The 17,666-nt window shown below is 36.2% G+C and overlaps 3 protein-coding genes and 1 non-coding gene across 4 annotated transcripts; 3 read left to right on the forward strand and 1 right to left on the reverse strand.

Annotated features, from left to right (window-relative positions):
* Window positions 1-1,082: 1,082 nt before the first annotated feature.
* LOC119998607 (ATP synthase epsilon chain, chloroplastic-like) lies at window positions 1,083-4,584 on the reverse strand. The gene is made up of 3 exons (XM_038845946.1): window positions 4,286-4,584; window positions 1,186-1,246; window positions 1,083-1,091 (listed from the first exon to the last, which is right to left on the reverse strand). Exons 1-3 carry the CDS (start codon window positions 4,582-4,584, stop codon window positions 1,083-1,085), a joined length of 369 nt encoding a protein of 122 aa, XP_038701874.1.
* A 3,659-nt stretch (window positions 4,585-8,243) lies between these two features.
* Window positions 8,244-9,268, forward strand: LOC119998608 (short-chain dehydrogenase reductase 2a-like). The gene is made up of 2 exons (XM_038845947.1): window positions 8,244-8,369; window positions 8,437-9,268. The coding sequence occupies exons 1-2, from the start codon at window positions 8,278-8,280 to the stop codon at window positions 9,266-9,268; spliced, it is 924 nt and encodes a 307-aa protein (XP_038701875.1). The 5' UTR covers window positions 8,244-8,277.
* Window positions 9,269-13,693: 4,425 nt separating this feature from the next.
* TRNAY-GUA lies at window positions 13,694-13,780 on the forward strand. The gene is given in 2 exon segments: window positions 13,694-13,730; window positions 13,745-13,780. It is a non-coding gene; the product is annotated as a tRNA-Tyr (tRNA).
* Window positions 13,781-17,087: 3,307 nt separating this feature from the next.
* Window positions 17,088-17,618, forward strand: LOC119998090 (wound-induced protein 1-like). Its single transcript, XM_038845297.1, has one exon. It carries the CDS (start codon window positions 17,118-17,120, stop codon window positions 17,586-17,588), a length of 471 nt encoding a protein of 156 aa, XP_038701225.1. The 5' UTR covers window positions 17,088-17,117; the 3' UTR covers window positions 17,589-17,618.
* The last annotated feature ends 48 nt before the right edge of the window (window positions 17,619-17,666 follow it).

A 17,666-nucleotide genomic window follows, 5' to 3' on the forward strand; every position in this document is an offset into this window, starting at 1 on the left:
TCGGAATAATATTGGACTCCAACCAATTCTCCTGTACGTCTGTGTTTATGCTGAAGTTGCGGGTTAATATAACTTGTAATCATTGAAAGATTGACGGATTTGAAACATAACTAATTTTTCGATGACTATAAATTATATTAATCCCTTTAATCCCTGAAGTTGCAGGAGGCCACCACTCCATAGATTGGCACTAATACCCACATTAACTTCTGACCCTATGATTATAACCTAGTAGACAACAACTGTTGTTATGAAATAAATACCACATCGGTTGGACGGGTTAATAAGCCAAGCTTATCCTCTAACATAACAATAAAAAAATTTCCTAACCTAATGAGTTGAGTTTTGACCCATAATAATTGGGTTTGTCATTGCTGAGTTAAGGATGAACGAACAACGTCGTCTGTACTTGACATATCCATGAAAATCGGATAAATCGAAACGAACAACATTGTTGAAGTGTACTATGTATGGATGGTATATTTCTGATAACTTTCATTAGCATCTCTTACAATGTTGGCTTGTCAAGCTCTTAAGTCAAGGAAAAGCGAATGCGGGGCCCAGGAAAAGCATCTAATTGAGCAGTACTTTGGTAGCATTAGGGCAAATGCAATGGTGAAGTGGTATTGGGCCAACAAAGATGTTGTCTTTTGCTGATGTGGCTGTATTGTAAAATGTGTTTTGCTTATGTGGCTGTATTGGGATAAGTGTTTTGCTGATGTGGATGTATTGATATTTAATATTTTGATGTAGTTTTGTTGTGGATAATATGGAGGAATGGAATGTTGTTGGGTTGGGTGGAAAGAGAAAGTGTGTGGGAAGAAAAAGTGTATAGAAATTTGTGTTTTACTGATGTGACTGCATTAGAATACGTGTTTGACTTGACTTTTTGTGTAATAGAAATGGGACCGGGCCAACAAAATGTTGGCCTAGTAAATTATTTCTTATTGCATTTGCCCTTATTGTCCTGATCCCCATAGAATAAGGTGTGGCTATATATATATATATATAAGTGGTGGAGCATACAATACAAGCGCGTTGATGACAGAATAGAAAGTTAATAATTCCTAATCACAAAGGGATTATCTCATCTGAACCATCAGCCATTAAAGGGGGACAGCCTCGAAATCAGAAGAACCAGAAAACTTTGCTGCACACCCATCAATCAATCACTATCGAGTGTACCTGATTTACTACATCAATCAAGGGATCGTTGGGCGAACTTTTGTCTTCTTTTTTTGTAATACTAAAACAAATCCGTTTCAGAACAATCATAATGATAAAATTTTATTGCAGATAAAAAAAATATATTGATATAATAATGTAAATTTGTTGACTTGATTTTTGATGTAATAGAGGTGGAACCCAGTATTGATTTTTTATGTAGTTGTGGATGTGGTAAGTGGGTCCCACGTATTGGAGCCAACAAGGAGGACATCAATCTTCACTTCCCTCATGTTGTTTCCAATAAATTTGGGACTACAAAATTGTTTCATTGTGCACACTTCTGTATTCATGCCCCATTAGATTAGCACCATTGCAAGTGCTCTTAGTATTATTTATACTAGTTAGTTTAGATATTTTGATGGGCTCATTCTCTCTAACTTGTATCGAGTCAAACTTTGTTTTGTGTAGAGACATTCAATTTTCCATTTTTTTAAGGAGAACTTATCTAAAACACAGTTATATTAGACTCTGTGATAAATGATAAATTCCAGACACGTGAATCTCTCGTTTCGCACGCACTAGACAATTACTGGATCTTTAGCTCATGGGAGTGACCCCAAAAAAATTTATTTGACGTGACGTTAAAACACTGAAGTGTGTTATAGACAATACATATACTTTAGTTCGCACTCGTGACCTCTTCCGAATCCACTCACGAAATGACTATAATTTTTAAAGAGTGCGACCTCTTTCGAATCGACTCAAGAAATGACTAATTTTTAATTTTGATTGTTCCTAATTCATCCTCGTTAATAAAAGATGTAGGTCAACTGCTAGTGTTCGAACACCATTCCAAAATGTTCAGACATGTGGTATTTGAACGGGCGGGAAAGTCGTCCAGACAGATGGAGCTCTGATGAGAAATTTCAAGAAAGAAGACAATTTGTCCGGGCAGGGTTAGTAGTTGTCCGGACATATCAACGCAATCAGAATTTTAAGAGTTGTTTTGGGCCAGTTTTGGGGTAACTCTTGTATTCTTTGTTTTGGGGCTTTCTCTTAGGGTTTTCCAGAAGACAAAAACAGAGTGAGAGGAGTGCTTTGAGAGATCATTCTTGAGTATACAATGGTGCGATTTCTTTTCGGTTTCTCAATGGTGTGATCATAGCTTTGGGTGGAACAAACTTGGAAGTTGTCCAAGAGGCTCAGATTTGTTCATCTAGTGGAGTACTCGCACAACCCCGTGGACATAAACTTGGTATAAGCGAACCACATAAATCTTCGTATATTCTTTGCTCTCTGCTTAATTTACTTTCGTCGTGTGCCTGATTATTACTTGTGGTGGTTGAACCTTTAACCCCGATTGGTTTTGTCGAATTGTTGTTGATTGAGGTGGTTTATCTTATATGTGCTCCGCTACGCTATACCGCAACAAAACAAACTTATTGAGTTGAGTAGACTCCAATCCATGACATAAATGGCTTGATTTAGTAAAAGTTATGGTCTATGAAACCTATTTGTAAATCTTATATTTAAAGTATAATTATGGAGACAATCATAGAATATCCTGCAGCCATATATCTAGTGTTAATGAAACAAATAATTGCATAGATGACTTATAGAAACCTCATATGTGGATGTAATCATGTAATCTTTGCTTTGAAGATTTTGTTTGATATGTCTTCTACTATAGTGGCCATCAACCCAATTTTCCTCTCCCCAACAACAAAGAGTCTTAAAAACCCAACAACTTAACTATGTGGACAACGTGTTCATTGATGCTGGAATTAGAATGATTGTGTTGTATAACTTATAAACTGTTTCTCCAACTCTACTGTGCTGCTGCCCTCCTCATGTTGCCAAGCAAAGTAGAATTTATTTGTTGGATTTGCTGCTGATCCCACTTGGTGGATTTAGTTGAGGAAACTGGAAAAGTAACTTCTTCTTTTTTATGTTGGGTAGCGTGATGGAGGAACGCTCTATTTAAATATGTTGTTCCGAATCATAAATACTAGAATCAAGACTTTAACACTTTATTGATTCAAACGAATATCAAGAGTTGAAAAAAGAAGTACAGCTAGTTTCTTCAATATTATTTCAAAATTCGAAACTGAAATTGCCTTGAGAGGTTACAATCTTAAATAGTACGAAAGTCAGAATCTAAAATAACTTGAAATGAAACAAAATAATAAAAACCTGCAAATGAAACAAATAAAATAAAATACCAAAACAACAGTAAAATGCTGATGTGAAGGCTCAAACGACCAAATTTGACAAAAAAAACTAGGCAATTTGTTTTGAAGTACGTGCTGTTTGGAGTCAATCATGCGATTTTCAACTCAATCCGACACCATCAACAATTGCCTTAATGATCATTACGTCCTAATTTCCACCTGATCATAATTTTTGAAAAATGCGTTGGTCATATGATCCAAAATCAATTTTACCGATAATACTTGCATCTTGAGAGGATCAATGATCTAGTCTTGAACGACAGGGAGAGTTTTGGGCTTCATTCTAACATGAGCAGACATTCAATGTTGGGCTTCTAACAGAACAATTTACAATAACAAGCCCAAAATTAAGGTCCAACCTCAGCCCAATTTCTGACAAGCAATCTTGTGTGCAACCAAATGTTTTCTTAACCGAAACTTTAGTACGACAAAAAGACACAGATCTATAGAAGTAAGGATTTGGTGCTCTACAATTTCTAAATAATTCTCGAGCCTAAAATTTTACATCAAACAATTAAATTAATCACGTCACATCTTCTTCTTGTTTTTTTTACTTTTATCCAACGGTCAAAAAATAATGTCACGTTGTTTTCTCTCCTCACATCCGAATCCCAAAAACAAACATTTAAAAGTCTTTCAGTTAAGATAATATAATTATATATTATGCTTGTTTTTGTCTTTATTAGGGTGATAATTCGTTAGAGTTCCCTTTATGTTATTGCACATGACAATTTGATAAGTTCCCGTGGATAGCCTAAGTGGCAATACGTATCTTGGTATGCGTGAGTTAAGTGCAATACATATTCAGGTTCAATTCCGTGTTAGAGATTATATTCACAACTAAATTGGGACATGTATTGGGACGTATCGCTGTCTCTAGAGTTTACCATGCCAATGTGGATCCCAGGATTGAATGTGGATCAATGTCAATACTCTTTTCCGCATCATTCACTAAAACAGTGATCTCATTATTTCCTATTCTAGCAAAACCACCCATCAAGGCCATCGTTAACCATTGGTCATTAAGGCGTATTCTCAAAATACCTATATCTATGGCTGTGGCAATAGGCGCATGATTTGGTAATACGCCAATTTGTCCACTATTAGTAGATAAAATGATTTCTTTCACTTCTGAATCCCAAATAATTTTGTTTAGTTCCCAGTTTTGCACGTCCCATAAGGTCATATCTTCTGTTAATATGAGCCAAACTATTCCCAAAAGGTAACTTGTTAATAGTTTTTATTAGAATTTCCTCAACAATATTGTCCGCTGGCCCCATACACATCAAAACCAGTTTCCCTCTTCCCAACAAGAGTCTTAAAAACCCCAACAAACTATGTGGACAAAGTGGTCATTGATGCTGGAATTAGAATGATTGTGTTGTATAACTTATACACTGTTTCTCCAACTCTACTGTGCTGCTGCCCTCCCCATGTTGCCAAGCAAAGTCGAATTTATTTCTTGGATTTGCCGCTGATCCCTTTTAGTGGATGTAGTGAGGAAAAAGCAACACTTTTCATGAATGGCAGGGTGATGAAGGAATGTTCTATTTGAACTTGTTGATTCGGACCATGAACACTAGGATTAAGATTTCAACACATGGTTGATTCAAACGAATAACAAGAATTAGAAAAAGAAAGACCATTTGTCTATAGGGGCGGAACCACCCTTTGCCAAGGGTGGGCGACCGTCCCCGCTTGAAAATTTTTTTTAATAGTAAAGGTATATAGAAAAAAAGAATTTAATTTAATTATCTGCTCCTCCTAAAATATCGAGGAAAAAAATAAAATTATTTGATCGAATTTATAGAGTTCATGAGATTGCTAGTCACATATATTGAGAAAGAAATGGGAGATGAATGACTCAATGATAGTCTAGTCTCATACATTGAGAAAGAAAATGTTTGACCGAGTTACGAATGAGGTTATAATGCAATATTATCAAAATATGAGAACTCGATAAAAGTAATTGTAAACGTTTTATCAAATTTATGGATATAGTTTTTTACTTTTATATTAATGTTAACAAATGATATATATATATATAACCCAAAAAAAAAATTTCCTGGGGGAGCTGCCTCCGAACTCCCACATTAAATTTCGCCCCTCCTAATATTGAATGTTGATTCCACCCCTGCTCGTTTATTTAATATCATTTCAAAATCCAAAACTGAAACCACCTTAAAATGGGTTACAATCTTCAATGGTACAAAATTCAAAACCTTAAAAATAATTTGAAAGTTAACATAATAATAAAATCCCTACAAATACCAAAAAGAAAGTAAAAAAAACCAAAATAACAATAATAAAACGTTTTTTGAATGCCCAATTCCCAAAATTTGGCCAAGAATCAATGGATACAATGGCAATGCCACTGGTTTGAAGTAAGCGCCGTCTCGAGTCAACCGTGCAATTTCAGCTCAATTCGAGACCGTCAACAATAACCTTAGTGACCATTACGTCCTAATTTCCATCCCAATCATACTTCTCCAAAAATGAGTTGGCCATCCGATCCGTATCAATTTTACTGATGATACCCTTGGATCTTGAGAGGGTCAATGATAATAGTCTTGAAGGACACAGGGAGTTTTGGGCTTCCACCAGAACAATTTACAATAGAATAACAAGCCCCAAGTTAACGTCTCACTTCAGCCCAATTTCTAACAGAAAATCTTGTGTGCAACCAAATGTCTTCTTAACCAACGACCGAGCCCAATGGCAAACTAAACAAAAGTCGCAAATTGTTGAACAATTATATTCACGATTAAACTGAGATATGTATTGGGACATACTGCGGTCTCTAGAGTTTATCATGTCAAGATGGGTTCCGGGGTGGATTGTGAATTAATGTCAATACCCTTTTCTGCATAATTTACTTAAACATTGATCTCATTATTTCCTTTTTTTTATTATTTTTATAATCAACTATCTCAATATTTAGTATTGAAGCAAAACAACCCATCAGGACCATCGTTTAAGACGTGTTCTCAAAATACCTATGTCTATCACCGTGGCAACAGACGCGTGATTTGGTAATAAGCCCATTTGTCCACTATTAATAGATAAATACGGGTGTCCGGGACCTGTTGTAATAAAATTACAGCAGTTGTAATGTCTTTTTTGGGTAATAAAAAATTTTATTTTTATTTTTAAAAATCATAAATATATAGTATTTTTCATAACGAATCCAACTGTATTTTTTTTGTTTGAAACAAAAATCAAATTCATCGTGATTGAAACATCGAATATTTTGAGTTTATATCCGATGGTCTAGAATTGTCGTATCTTTTTCATGTTGAATTTGATTTTTGTTTCGAACAAAAAATATATTGTTGTGTTCGTTGCGATGAACACTATATATTTATGATTTTTAAAATAAAAATAAAAAATTTTAATACCCAAAAAGGACATTACAGCGGGACCTGCTGTTATAAACCCAAAAAGGGCCGTAACTTGTTTAATAGGATTCTCATATACTGGGCCATTTCTGTTTTTAAAATTCTGATGTTCCCACATAAGTGCTAGAATCCAGCGTCTCCGCCCAACCACTCATATTGGACCACATATTCTCTATCCGGTTCAATGTCCATGTCGATAATATCATAAATAATAGTGTCGAATAAAATCAAATCCCCTAAACAAGATTGATTGACAATGATGTAGGAAATGGGCTAATTTTCTGGTCTTGACCTCTTCCACCGAGCAGAACGGGCTCTTATGTGATGTGCCTATCATAATATGCTGAACTTCAATTTAATGAATGGGAATTAATTCTTCGTTTGAGCTGAAATCAGTAAATTTAACCTTAATTTCATCGCTTGGTGAAAGAAAATGACATCATACAAGCTTTTCCTTCCGACATTCAATATACATTTAAATTTGGGCCACCAGACTCGTGCGCGTAGAAGTTTTTTATCCGACGACATGGTAAGTTGAGTCAAAATCCATGCACGACTATAAAGATAAACACAAATACACAATATCCATACCTATTGATTTTTCAACTAATTATACCTAAACCCTATATGACCACTTTTTAACCATTAATTTAAGTGAAATGATAAGTGGAGTCTAATGTTTTGGGTCCTACGTGTTCTAAATCAATTGACAAAATGTAATCATTGGTTTATCTACTTACATTATTTCCAAAGAAGAATATTACAACTAACAAGTCATGTGGGAACATCTCAAGCTGATCTGCTTCTTCTCCCAAGAGAAATTAGACGATATATTTTATGCAGTTGCTTGGATTGGTAATAGATATCCAATGGTATCTTCAATTTGAAGACACCAATTTTTATTAAATGACAAACTGATAATAGTGCAAATATTTTCTCTGTCTCTTGTTTATCTTATTTTTTTAGATTTCCAACAAAAGATTGAACAATTTGGATTAATTAATTTCCCTTGGCAAACAATTGGAATATTCCTATATCTAAAGAAAGCTTGGAAATAAAAACATGACAGAGACATCAAAACAACCGCGGTCGATGTTACTCTACTAGCAGTTATGAATCGCGGTTAAATTATTACATGTGGTTTTCAAAACCGTAGCTAGAGATATTTTTTTTACCCGCAATAAAAAAAAAAACCACAACTAAAGATCTACAAATCGCGGTTAATTATTTGTTGCGGTTTTCAAAACAGTAACTAGAGATATTTCTTTTAACTGCGGTTTTCAAAACCGCGGTTAAAATTTTCCGAGGTTTTCATAAACAGTGGATCCGGAACTGCGGGAAAAATTTATAACCGTAGGTATAAGTGCATTCTGTTGTCGTACTATAAATACCTTTCCTGCTTTCTACTAGAATGATACAACTCTCTCCCTCTCTCTCTCTATCTTTCTCTGCATATTGTTCAAAGTGTGTCCAGTCAAACTATGCCTGCTCAAGTCGATATCCCAGAGAAGACCGTTCAAGGCATTGACCATCATGTCCTAGAGAGAGAAAACTGTCCTCCCTCCCCTACAAGGTATTCTATTGTTAGTGATCCCTAATTAATCTTTTATTCAAACCAGTGACCCTCTTTCAATTTGCAGCTTGGATGGGAAAATTGCTGTGGTGACTGGAGGAGCAAGAGGGATTGGAGAGGCAACTGTGAGACTATTAGTGAAAAATGGTGCTAAGGTTGTTATTGCAGATGTTAACGACTCTCTTGGCTTGGAACTGGCTACCTCATTAGCCTCATCTGCCACATTTGTTCATTGTGATGTTAGCTTGGAAGAAGACATTGAGAACCTAATCAACTCCACAATTGCCCGTTACGGCCAAATCGACATCCTTGTCAACAATGCTGGAGTGTTTGGAAATCAATCCAAACGCAAGAGTATTATGGACTTCGACGCCGGTGAATTCGACAAGATCATGAGCATAAATGTAAGAGGAATGGCTCTAGGAATCAAACATGCTTCAAGGGTCATGACTAATAGAGGTTATGGAAGCATAATTAACATGGCTAGTGTAGCAGGAGTCATGGGAGGGTTCGGTCCGCACGCTTACACTGCTTCAAAGCATGCCATTGTTGGATTAACAAAGAACACAGCTTGTGAGCTTGGAAGGTATGGAATTAGGGTTAATTGTATTTCTCCATTTGGGGTTGCAACACCAATGCTTGTTAATGGATTGAGGGGTGCTGATGAGGAGGAGGAGGATTGCGTGATGAATTTTGGGGTTCCAAGTGAAGAAGAGGTGGAGAAGAATGAAGAATTTGTGAGAGGAATTGCTAATCTTAAAGGCACAACGTTAAGAGCTAATGACATTGCTGAGGCTGCACTCTATCTTGCTAGTGATGGAGCCCAGTATGTTAGTGGTCACAACCTAGTTGTGGATGGTGGAGTCACCACCGGATCAAAACTTCTTGGCTATAATTAATTGATTGATTGTCTTCTTCATTTTCATTTTCCGTACAAGTCCAAACCCCAGTAAGTGTACAAGTTTTGGTAAATGAAGTAGTTGTTTGTCATTCGGTAAATTTCATCTTGACGTAGTCGAAAACGAAGACTGAGGTTAAGCTTACGTTTAAGCCTAAAATACAAGAAATTGGAATCCACTAGAAAGAGAAACAATCTCAAAAAAAAATATAAATCGTCAAATGATATCTTAGGAGATTACAACTATAAGTAAATAGGAAACTAAATACTTAGCAACAAGGAAATTGAAACAAAGGAATCGCAAAAATTATGAAAATGTCCAAATGCTAATATGAAGGTCTAAACTATGAAATTTGATCAAAATAGCATGGGGTTGGTGATAAAGCACTAGTTTTGACAACCACTTTGAATCGAGTCACCCTGCCAAATTTTGTACAATTCTAAACTCGTGACTTTTCGATCATACTTGACGGTAAACATAAACAACTAGCTAGTCCCACATCAGATCTACTCGCTGATTATTAGTTAGATGGTAGGCATCAAAGCATGCGGTGGTTAATTAACAAGTAACAAGCCGGACGACGAAAGATTAGTACTTAATTTTGTTTTGATTTCAATTTATGAATTGTATTAAAATGAATTAATAACAGTGATTAAGGGTTTACTATCAAAGCTGTCGTGGTCTTCACCTGCATTATCTCTAATTCTCTATTATATGTGTGAACCCAAAAGCCTTGGACTCTGGAAAAGGATGTTCCATGAAAAGTCACCTAAAAATACCAAGTAGAAGAAAACAAAGACAGAACGGGGCAGAACCCATGCGCATCATGTGATTACTTTTAAATATTCCCGGTTGTCCCTCCTAGTTTTGCTATTTTCCTGAAATCCTGGATGATTAGGCCCAAATCAACAATTCAAGGACCCACTTCTAAAATTCTTGGGTCATTTTATAATTAATAATGATATCAAGTCCTCTACTATTCTGTCCACGTTAATTTTATCTTAAATCCACACCCTTTTACATATCAATCATATTGTTCGCTTTGGGTTTATCGATTTACATGGATACATAAGATCCACACGGATTTGTTCCACATGGATCCAATAACTGAGCAGAATCCCAACTTAACCAAACTCAAGAAAGGTCTGGTTGATAGTTGAGGGAGGACTTTGTCCATATAAACCACAATGTAGAACTTAGTCCAAATTTGGCAACTAGTTAAATATACATATATAGATAGGTTGGGTTGCCGATTAATGATATACTGATATAGTGTAAATGTGCAACTTAGAGATCGTAATTTCAATTATTAAAAAAAAAATCCACATATTATAGAGAAGATCATCAAGATTTCATGTTGAACTTACGTCAACAAGCCATATCATAGCTGGGATGGCTTTTGCTGGGATCCATAACATTGTTGTTCTTAAAATAAAATTAATTAGGCTCAATAATTCTGCGCCATCAATTTTACTGTGTTGTCAGAAATCCAGCTGTAACCAAGCATATGTTTGCAAGACTATCTTATTCTTACATTCCCATCATGCAGCATTGGTTCACTAAATCTATTACACCTTTTAATTAATTAACATGAACCCAAAGTTCCTGCCTTCCTGGAAACCAAAGCATTTGACACACCGAAAACAAACAACTGTTGAAATACAGAGGTTACTGGTTATAAACTATTATTTATTAGGGTATTATCCTTTTTATAAAGAGCAGTGGTTGTGGTTACATCGTTAAAATAAAAAATAAAAAAACCGCACTGTCTCTCATGCATTAGGAACAAACTAGATATTCCTAGATTTTTCAAAGTTTGACCATAATATCTATGAACTATAAACTGGCTAGAAAGAAGAGGCTTTGTTGGCCACATGTTGGACCACAAAACATTGTGTAATATATTACGAGTATATTGAAGCCTCTTGTATTTAGTATTTACAATTTGGAAGAGGTTTAGTCATTCTATTCTTGTATTTTTTAGAAAAACAATGTCATGGATTCCAACAAAAAAAGCCATCCCAACCATCTCAGTAATGATGTGGCTTGCTGACATGGCAAGTGAATGTGAACCTTGGTTTTTGTTGACATGTCAACAAGCCACATCATCATTGGGATGATTGGAATGGTTTTTGCTATCATTGTTTGTGCAATTTTGGGAGAAAGTGTGTGAACGTAAACATTCGTTGAGAGAGTTGAAGTGGACCCCGCTTCACTTGCCATGTCAGCAAACCACATCATAGCTGACTTTTGCTGAGATCCATAGCATTGTTATTCTTAGAACGAAAGTAATTAGGTTCAATAGTTCTACGCCATCAATTTTATTGTGTTGTTAGAAATATAAATGTGGATGCACCAAAAAAAACTCAGCATTGGTTTGGCAAATCTCATAATGAATCAATGAAGAGATGGCGTTCTAGCATATCATAGCTAGACTATAACGGGAGATTTGGTTCATAATGAAGTAATTGTGAGTGTGAGAATGATTATGAGGTAAACATAACCATATTTAGTAAGAAATAACATGACATTAGCTTCATAATTGAATGAGTGTAAGAATGATCGTATTTGGTATGAAATGAAGAGTGAGTATGAGTTTAAGAATATTAATATTAGAGTTTCTATATTATCTTTTTAAAAAATTCTTTTATATATTAAAGAATAGTCATTTTCACTATTTTGATGTGAATTTGACTATTCTCCACACGGGACAATAGAGTGTGGAATCTCAAAACAATATAAAGTGGAATGAATTTGAGATTCCACACTCTCAAAATCAACAAACAAGAAAATGAGTGATTCACACCCTCATTTTACCATCTAAATGTCCACCAAATACCCTATAAAAGATGAGTATGCGTGTGAGAATTTTAATGATACTTCTTTTTCTTAAAATATAACAAGAATATTTTCTAGGTCATCAATTTATAAGAAAGGGTAGAATAATTAATTTTTTGTATATCAAAATTTATTCTTCACAAGAGTGGATAATCATTCTCATCATTTTAGTGAATATGCCCTTCTAAAATCGAACCAACCAAACAAACAAGTTCTCGTGGCACCTTATTGCGTGACATCTATTAGTTGAGTGTTACCCCGATTCGATGTGTATACCGATGCTCCGCGTGTCAGATTACACACCTTTTTCTTTTTCTTTTCACACAATTTCGCCACATCTCCTGCAGCACTGCTGCTCCTGCCTCCTCCAATTTACTCTCAAAGTATCAATCACAATCACTGTCCTGGTCCCATATATATTCGTTTGGGTGAGTGTACTAGGCCAGCAAGGGAGCAACCATGGATTCACACAAGAGTACTGCTCCTACAGAGTGTCCAAGAAAGCCCATGAAGAGGAGGTCTCATACGGGAAGAGTTTCCAAAGATTCTGCCATTGACATAGCTGAAGCTAGAAGAGAAATTGTTACTGCTTTGCACCTCCATAGATCATCATCAAAGATGGAAAACACCATTTTAGGTAATAATAATGTTAACAAGCCTAATTTCATTGTTGGGTCCCAACTTTACTGTTGCTCTTTGATAAATACGCTGCCTACTCCTGAGCCCATTTGGTCTACCACCGCACCTTCAGTTTTGGCTGCACCGGCTAGTCCTGGGGAGGAGCTGGAATTTGAGTTGGCTGAGAATGAATCTTCTTCTTCTTCTTGGAGTTGGTGGTTAGGGTTTTTGAATACGTTGGATAAAAATAGTGACAGAAGTTGGGCTGAAGAAGAGCCCATTAATGCGGATGACATTTTTATGGAGAAATCAGGGGAAAAGAGTTTTGTGGAGCAAAGTGATGATCAGATTCAGGGTTCATTCCCAGATGAATGGTTGGTGATTCCAGCAAACTATGATGAAGACGAGAAGGCGGCTGTTCCATGATCTGGTGGGCTTAAATTTCTTGTTTCAGTGAATATGATCCCGGTAGCCTAGTTTTACTTTTGTTAAATTTTTTTTTTCTTCGAAGTGTCAAAAGGCTGTGTGCATATAAATTCTCAACAGTATGTAAGGTCTCTTGAATGTCAAAGCTTGAGTGAGAACGGAAAAGAAAATAGTTTGAGATTTCTTAAATGTGTGCATTGCCTATTTTAGGTTTATTGGGTGTTTTGGCCCATTAAAATATTTTTTTAAAAATAAATTACCAAAAATTAGAAAATAAAAAAGTATACAAGTATGAATCTAATGGTTTCTTTTTGTTCGAGAAAAAAAAATAATCAAAAAATACATAATAACTGTGTATTGTTACAAACCTTTGGATGCAATGCAAATTATATAATATATTATTCTCTGTATTCACGTTAAAAATTAAATAATGAATCAGACAGATAAAATCTTATATATTTAATTTAGGTGTGATTAAAACTGAATTTGGGCAAGAACTACGCTTTATCAATATTATTATTAGTTCAATTCAAACAACAGTTCCCGACCTTAGCTCAGTTGGTAGAGCGGAGGACTGTAGTTGTTTAACAGATGATCCTTAGGTCGCTGGTTCGAATCCGGCAGGTCGGAAATTTTTCCTTAATTCGGCCCATTTCAATTTTTCTATCAGAGTCCAAACTCTTTAGTTTCTATTTATTGGACTGAGAGGTCATATTCTTTAGTCTTCGACCCCGAAAAAACTTGATTGAGAAGCCCACAAAACTCTGCTTTTTTCATAATTCGGCCCATTTCAAATTTTCTATCGGAGCCCAAACTCATTAGTTTCTATTTATTAGGCGGAGAGGTCATGTTCTTTAGTCTTCGACCCCGAAAAAACTTGATTGAAAAGCCCACAAAACTCCGCAGTTAAGCGTGTTTCTGCGAGAAAAACTCACAAAATTCCGCAGTTTCTGCTAGAGCACTATTAGGATGGGAGACCTCTTAGGAAGGTAAAGTCGTGAAGACCCGATGTGAAACCGTACAACTCAAAGCGGACAAAATTATTTATGTGTATTGGAGTGAAAATTCTTATAAATGGGGAGAAATCGGTCACAAAACTCCACAGTTTCTACAAGAGCACTATTAGGAAGGGAGACCTCTTAGGAAGGTAAAGTTGTGTGAGCCCGATGTGAAACCGTACAACTCAAAGCGGACAATATTATTTATGTATATTGGGGTGAAAATTTTTATAAATGGGGAGAAATCGGTCGAAGAGAAGAAACGAGAAGATTGAAGAAATGAGGAGTACCTGAGAGTGGTCTTTGTCAGAACCAAGCGACTTTCTCTGTCGAGACGCCGGAGGAGGGAAGCTGAGAGGCTATTTTGGCAGAGGAAATTGGATCTGTCGGTGTTGATGTGTTTGTGATCGTTAGATTAAATGAACGGTTAGGATTTCAATAATTGCAGGTAATGAGAGTTCGGACAATTGGAACCCCCAATCCCCAAAAAATGATATAGTAGGGATCTCGTCATCTCATTTGTCATGTGCATGGCCCCATTTCTGTTCGAGATTGGGGGCTACATTAGAATGATTGCATGCAGCACCCGATAGAGAAAACCAACTTGACCAAGCGACCCACATTAATGAGACTAGCCCATTAGTCACTTTAATTTTGTGAGTTATAATGCTGTATATAAAATGGCTAGGAGTATTGGATTGACACTCTTCACCTAACAATTTAGTTATTGACTAGTCTCATCACTTCCTGACCCATCCAGTCCTAATATTACAAAGCTTAGCTGCCTCCGAATGTGAAATGATTGAATTCAATAACTCCATCAATTCATATTCGGGTCTCAAGCTAGCCAAGACCAGCCAACTTAATCTGTCGTTTGTGATATGCAACAACTGGATCCGATATATGTTTGGTAAGGACCGTCCTCCTACTCAATATTGCACCATTAGTGCGTATTTAATATATGGCATACCAGTCACAAGTACTCAAAGACCCAACAATGGTTTAGCACCATGCATGTACACGAGGGGTTCTTATTGGTTGGATCCAACTAGTGTTTTTAAATGCAATGGTGACCACGGACCAGACTGTCTTTCGTCTTATTGTTTTTTTTTTTTTTTAATTTTCACATAAATTTGTCTATTTTCGATATAAAGTGGTGGGTAGGTTTAGAGTTGGAAACAAAACATGGCTCCACTTTCATTATGAGCGAAACCCTTTGAGTATTTGATCATATTAGAATCAATTTTATCATTTTTTTCCCACAATAATGGATTCTCTATTAGCCTATTAATTAAGCAAATGGCAAGTTGTAGTTTTTCCAGTTCGAAGGAGGGTGGTTTCAGAAAATCAAAGGCACAGCACGCTGAAAGTAGGGGTGGCAAAAAATCGATTATGGGTCGGTTTTGTGTAAGACAACATCACAAATTAATCTGAGTTAGGGTCTAGACAACTAAACTAGACAAAATTTATGTGTTTTGGACACTAACCCGATTTTAAATCGGACAAAATTTTATGTTTAGACACATATTTCAAACTTATAACTTATGTTTGAACTTAATTTAATCCGGATCGAACAAATTCGTTTACCATCATTAGCTGAAAGTGAGTGATGTCGCGGCTACTTTCAGCAAGGACGAGACGTCATAACTAGCCAAGCCTGGAATCTCTTAAGCCGCCACCAATGGTTGCCCACCACGCAACTTTTTTAGAATGACAGAAATGTCCTCCACATTTACAGGCAAAATGGGATGCGCCACAACTACTTTAGATATAATTTCCTCCAAAATCATCCCCAAATTATTTTTCTTTTGACAAAATGAGATATTAGAATTCGAAAATGATAAACATCCGAGTAGTTGAGATCCCAGTTATGTCAGTTGTTGAGTTTATCGCACATAATCTATGTGAATTTGTGGGCTACACATGTCCCACATTATATATATGAAATCATATGCGTACAACTCAACAGTTAGGATAATCAAGACACCAACTGTTAGGATTCCTATCATAACTGATTAAGATTTAGGGTTTATGCTTATAATTTAGGGTTTAGTATTATTTTTTTAAAAATAAATCCATATTAGCTACTTCTAACAACCAAAGAGAGTATTGAAGACCCTTAAAAAAAAAAAATGGATACACTTTGCCTTCTATTGGCCTTTTCCATTAAACGTAAACAATGTATAAAGTAGTTTTCCCCTTTCTCTATACAAAAGTGTAATGTCATAAATTACATAGGATGATTGGAGCACAAGTTGCTTGAGCATCGTTGGACTTAATTAGTAGTTCCAAAAGCTTGGGCATACCCATATGCCTGTAAGGATGGGGGTACAATTATCCCAAATCTCCCCAAATTCAGGTTAAAAAATTAAGATTTTTTTTTTTGTGTAATTGAGTATTTTGGTGATCCTAATGTATATATATATTGCCATGCTTTCACTATTCATTTTTTTTTTCCTGAGGTAACAAGAGCCAATTCCACGTCCTTATGATGCAGCCAATATGATAGTGATGGACTCTTCAAATTAAATACGTGTCTATTGAAGGAATAGGTCAAAGCGTACAATACCTTAATGGGGACTCTTCAAATTATAGGGCTTAATGTATAACAAAATCGTTATGGGGTAGATTAGTCATTCTAGAGAATTTTTTTAGTGTGTATGATGTGGACATCGATATATGACGTAATTTATCTCCGACTGGTTTAGGGTTTATCTGGTACTGGTAAACTACGAACCCCTCGTTTGGTTTTGCTATGATAGTAAGTACTAATATGCACCGTTCGATCGTCCACGTCGTGAAAAGGGTCCCACCCACATTACTCCACTGGAAGGCTGGAACCCCCGAATTACTCCCTCGAACTTTCTTGCTCCATCTCTGTGTATATATATAGTGTAGCCATATATAGCACTTTATAATGAAACAGCACAGCACTTCTTAGAAATTCTTAATTGGCTTCCGCAAAAGACATGGCTACAGAATCAGATTTGAAGCCAAAGCCGGAGATGCAAGACAAGGCTATTGTTGATAAACTGTATAAGGCATTGTCAAATGTTGACACACAAACCGTGACAAAATTGGTGGCAACTGACCTGGACTACTGGTTCCATGGACCTCCAAACTGCCAACACATGATGCGACTGCTCACCGGGGACTCGGGCCGGACCAAGTTCAGGTTCGAGCCCAGAAGCATTGAAGTTGTTGGTGAGTATGTGATTACTGAGGGATGGGAAGGGAAAAATGTGTATTGGGTTCATGTTTGGAGCTTGAAAGATGGAGTGATTACACAGTTTAGAGACTACTTCAATACATGGTTGACAGTCATGACTTGTATTAACCCACATAGTTGGGAGACTGGGCATGAAAGCCATAACCTTTGGCAGAGCCAACCCAGGGACCTTGCGCGCCGGTCCTTGCCTGGGCTTCTGCTGGCTATCTAGAAGAACAAGATAGTGTTGCTTATTGTTTTATCTATGAACGTTACATCAATCATGAATCAAATCAATTAATCTTTCTTT

The sequence above is a fragment of the Tripterygium wilfordii genome, chromosome 5 (genome assembly GCF_013401445.1).
Source record: "Tripterygium wilfordii isolate XIE 37 chromosome 5, ASM1340144v1, whole genome shotgun sequence".
Taxonomy (NCBI): Eukaryota; Viridiplantae; Streptophyta; class Magnoliopsida; order Celastrales; family Celastraceae; genus Tripterygium; species Tripterygium wilfordii.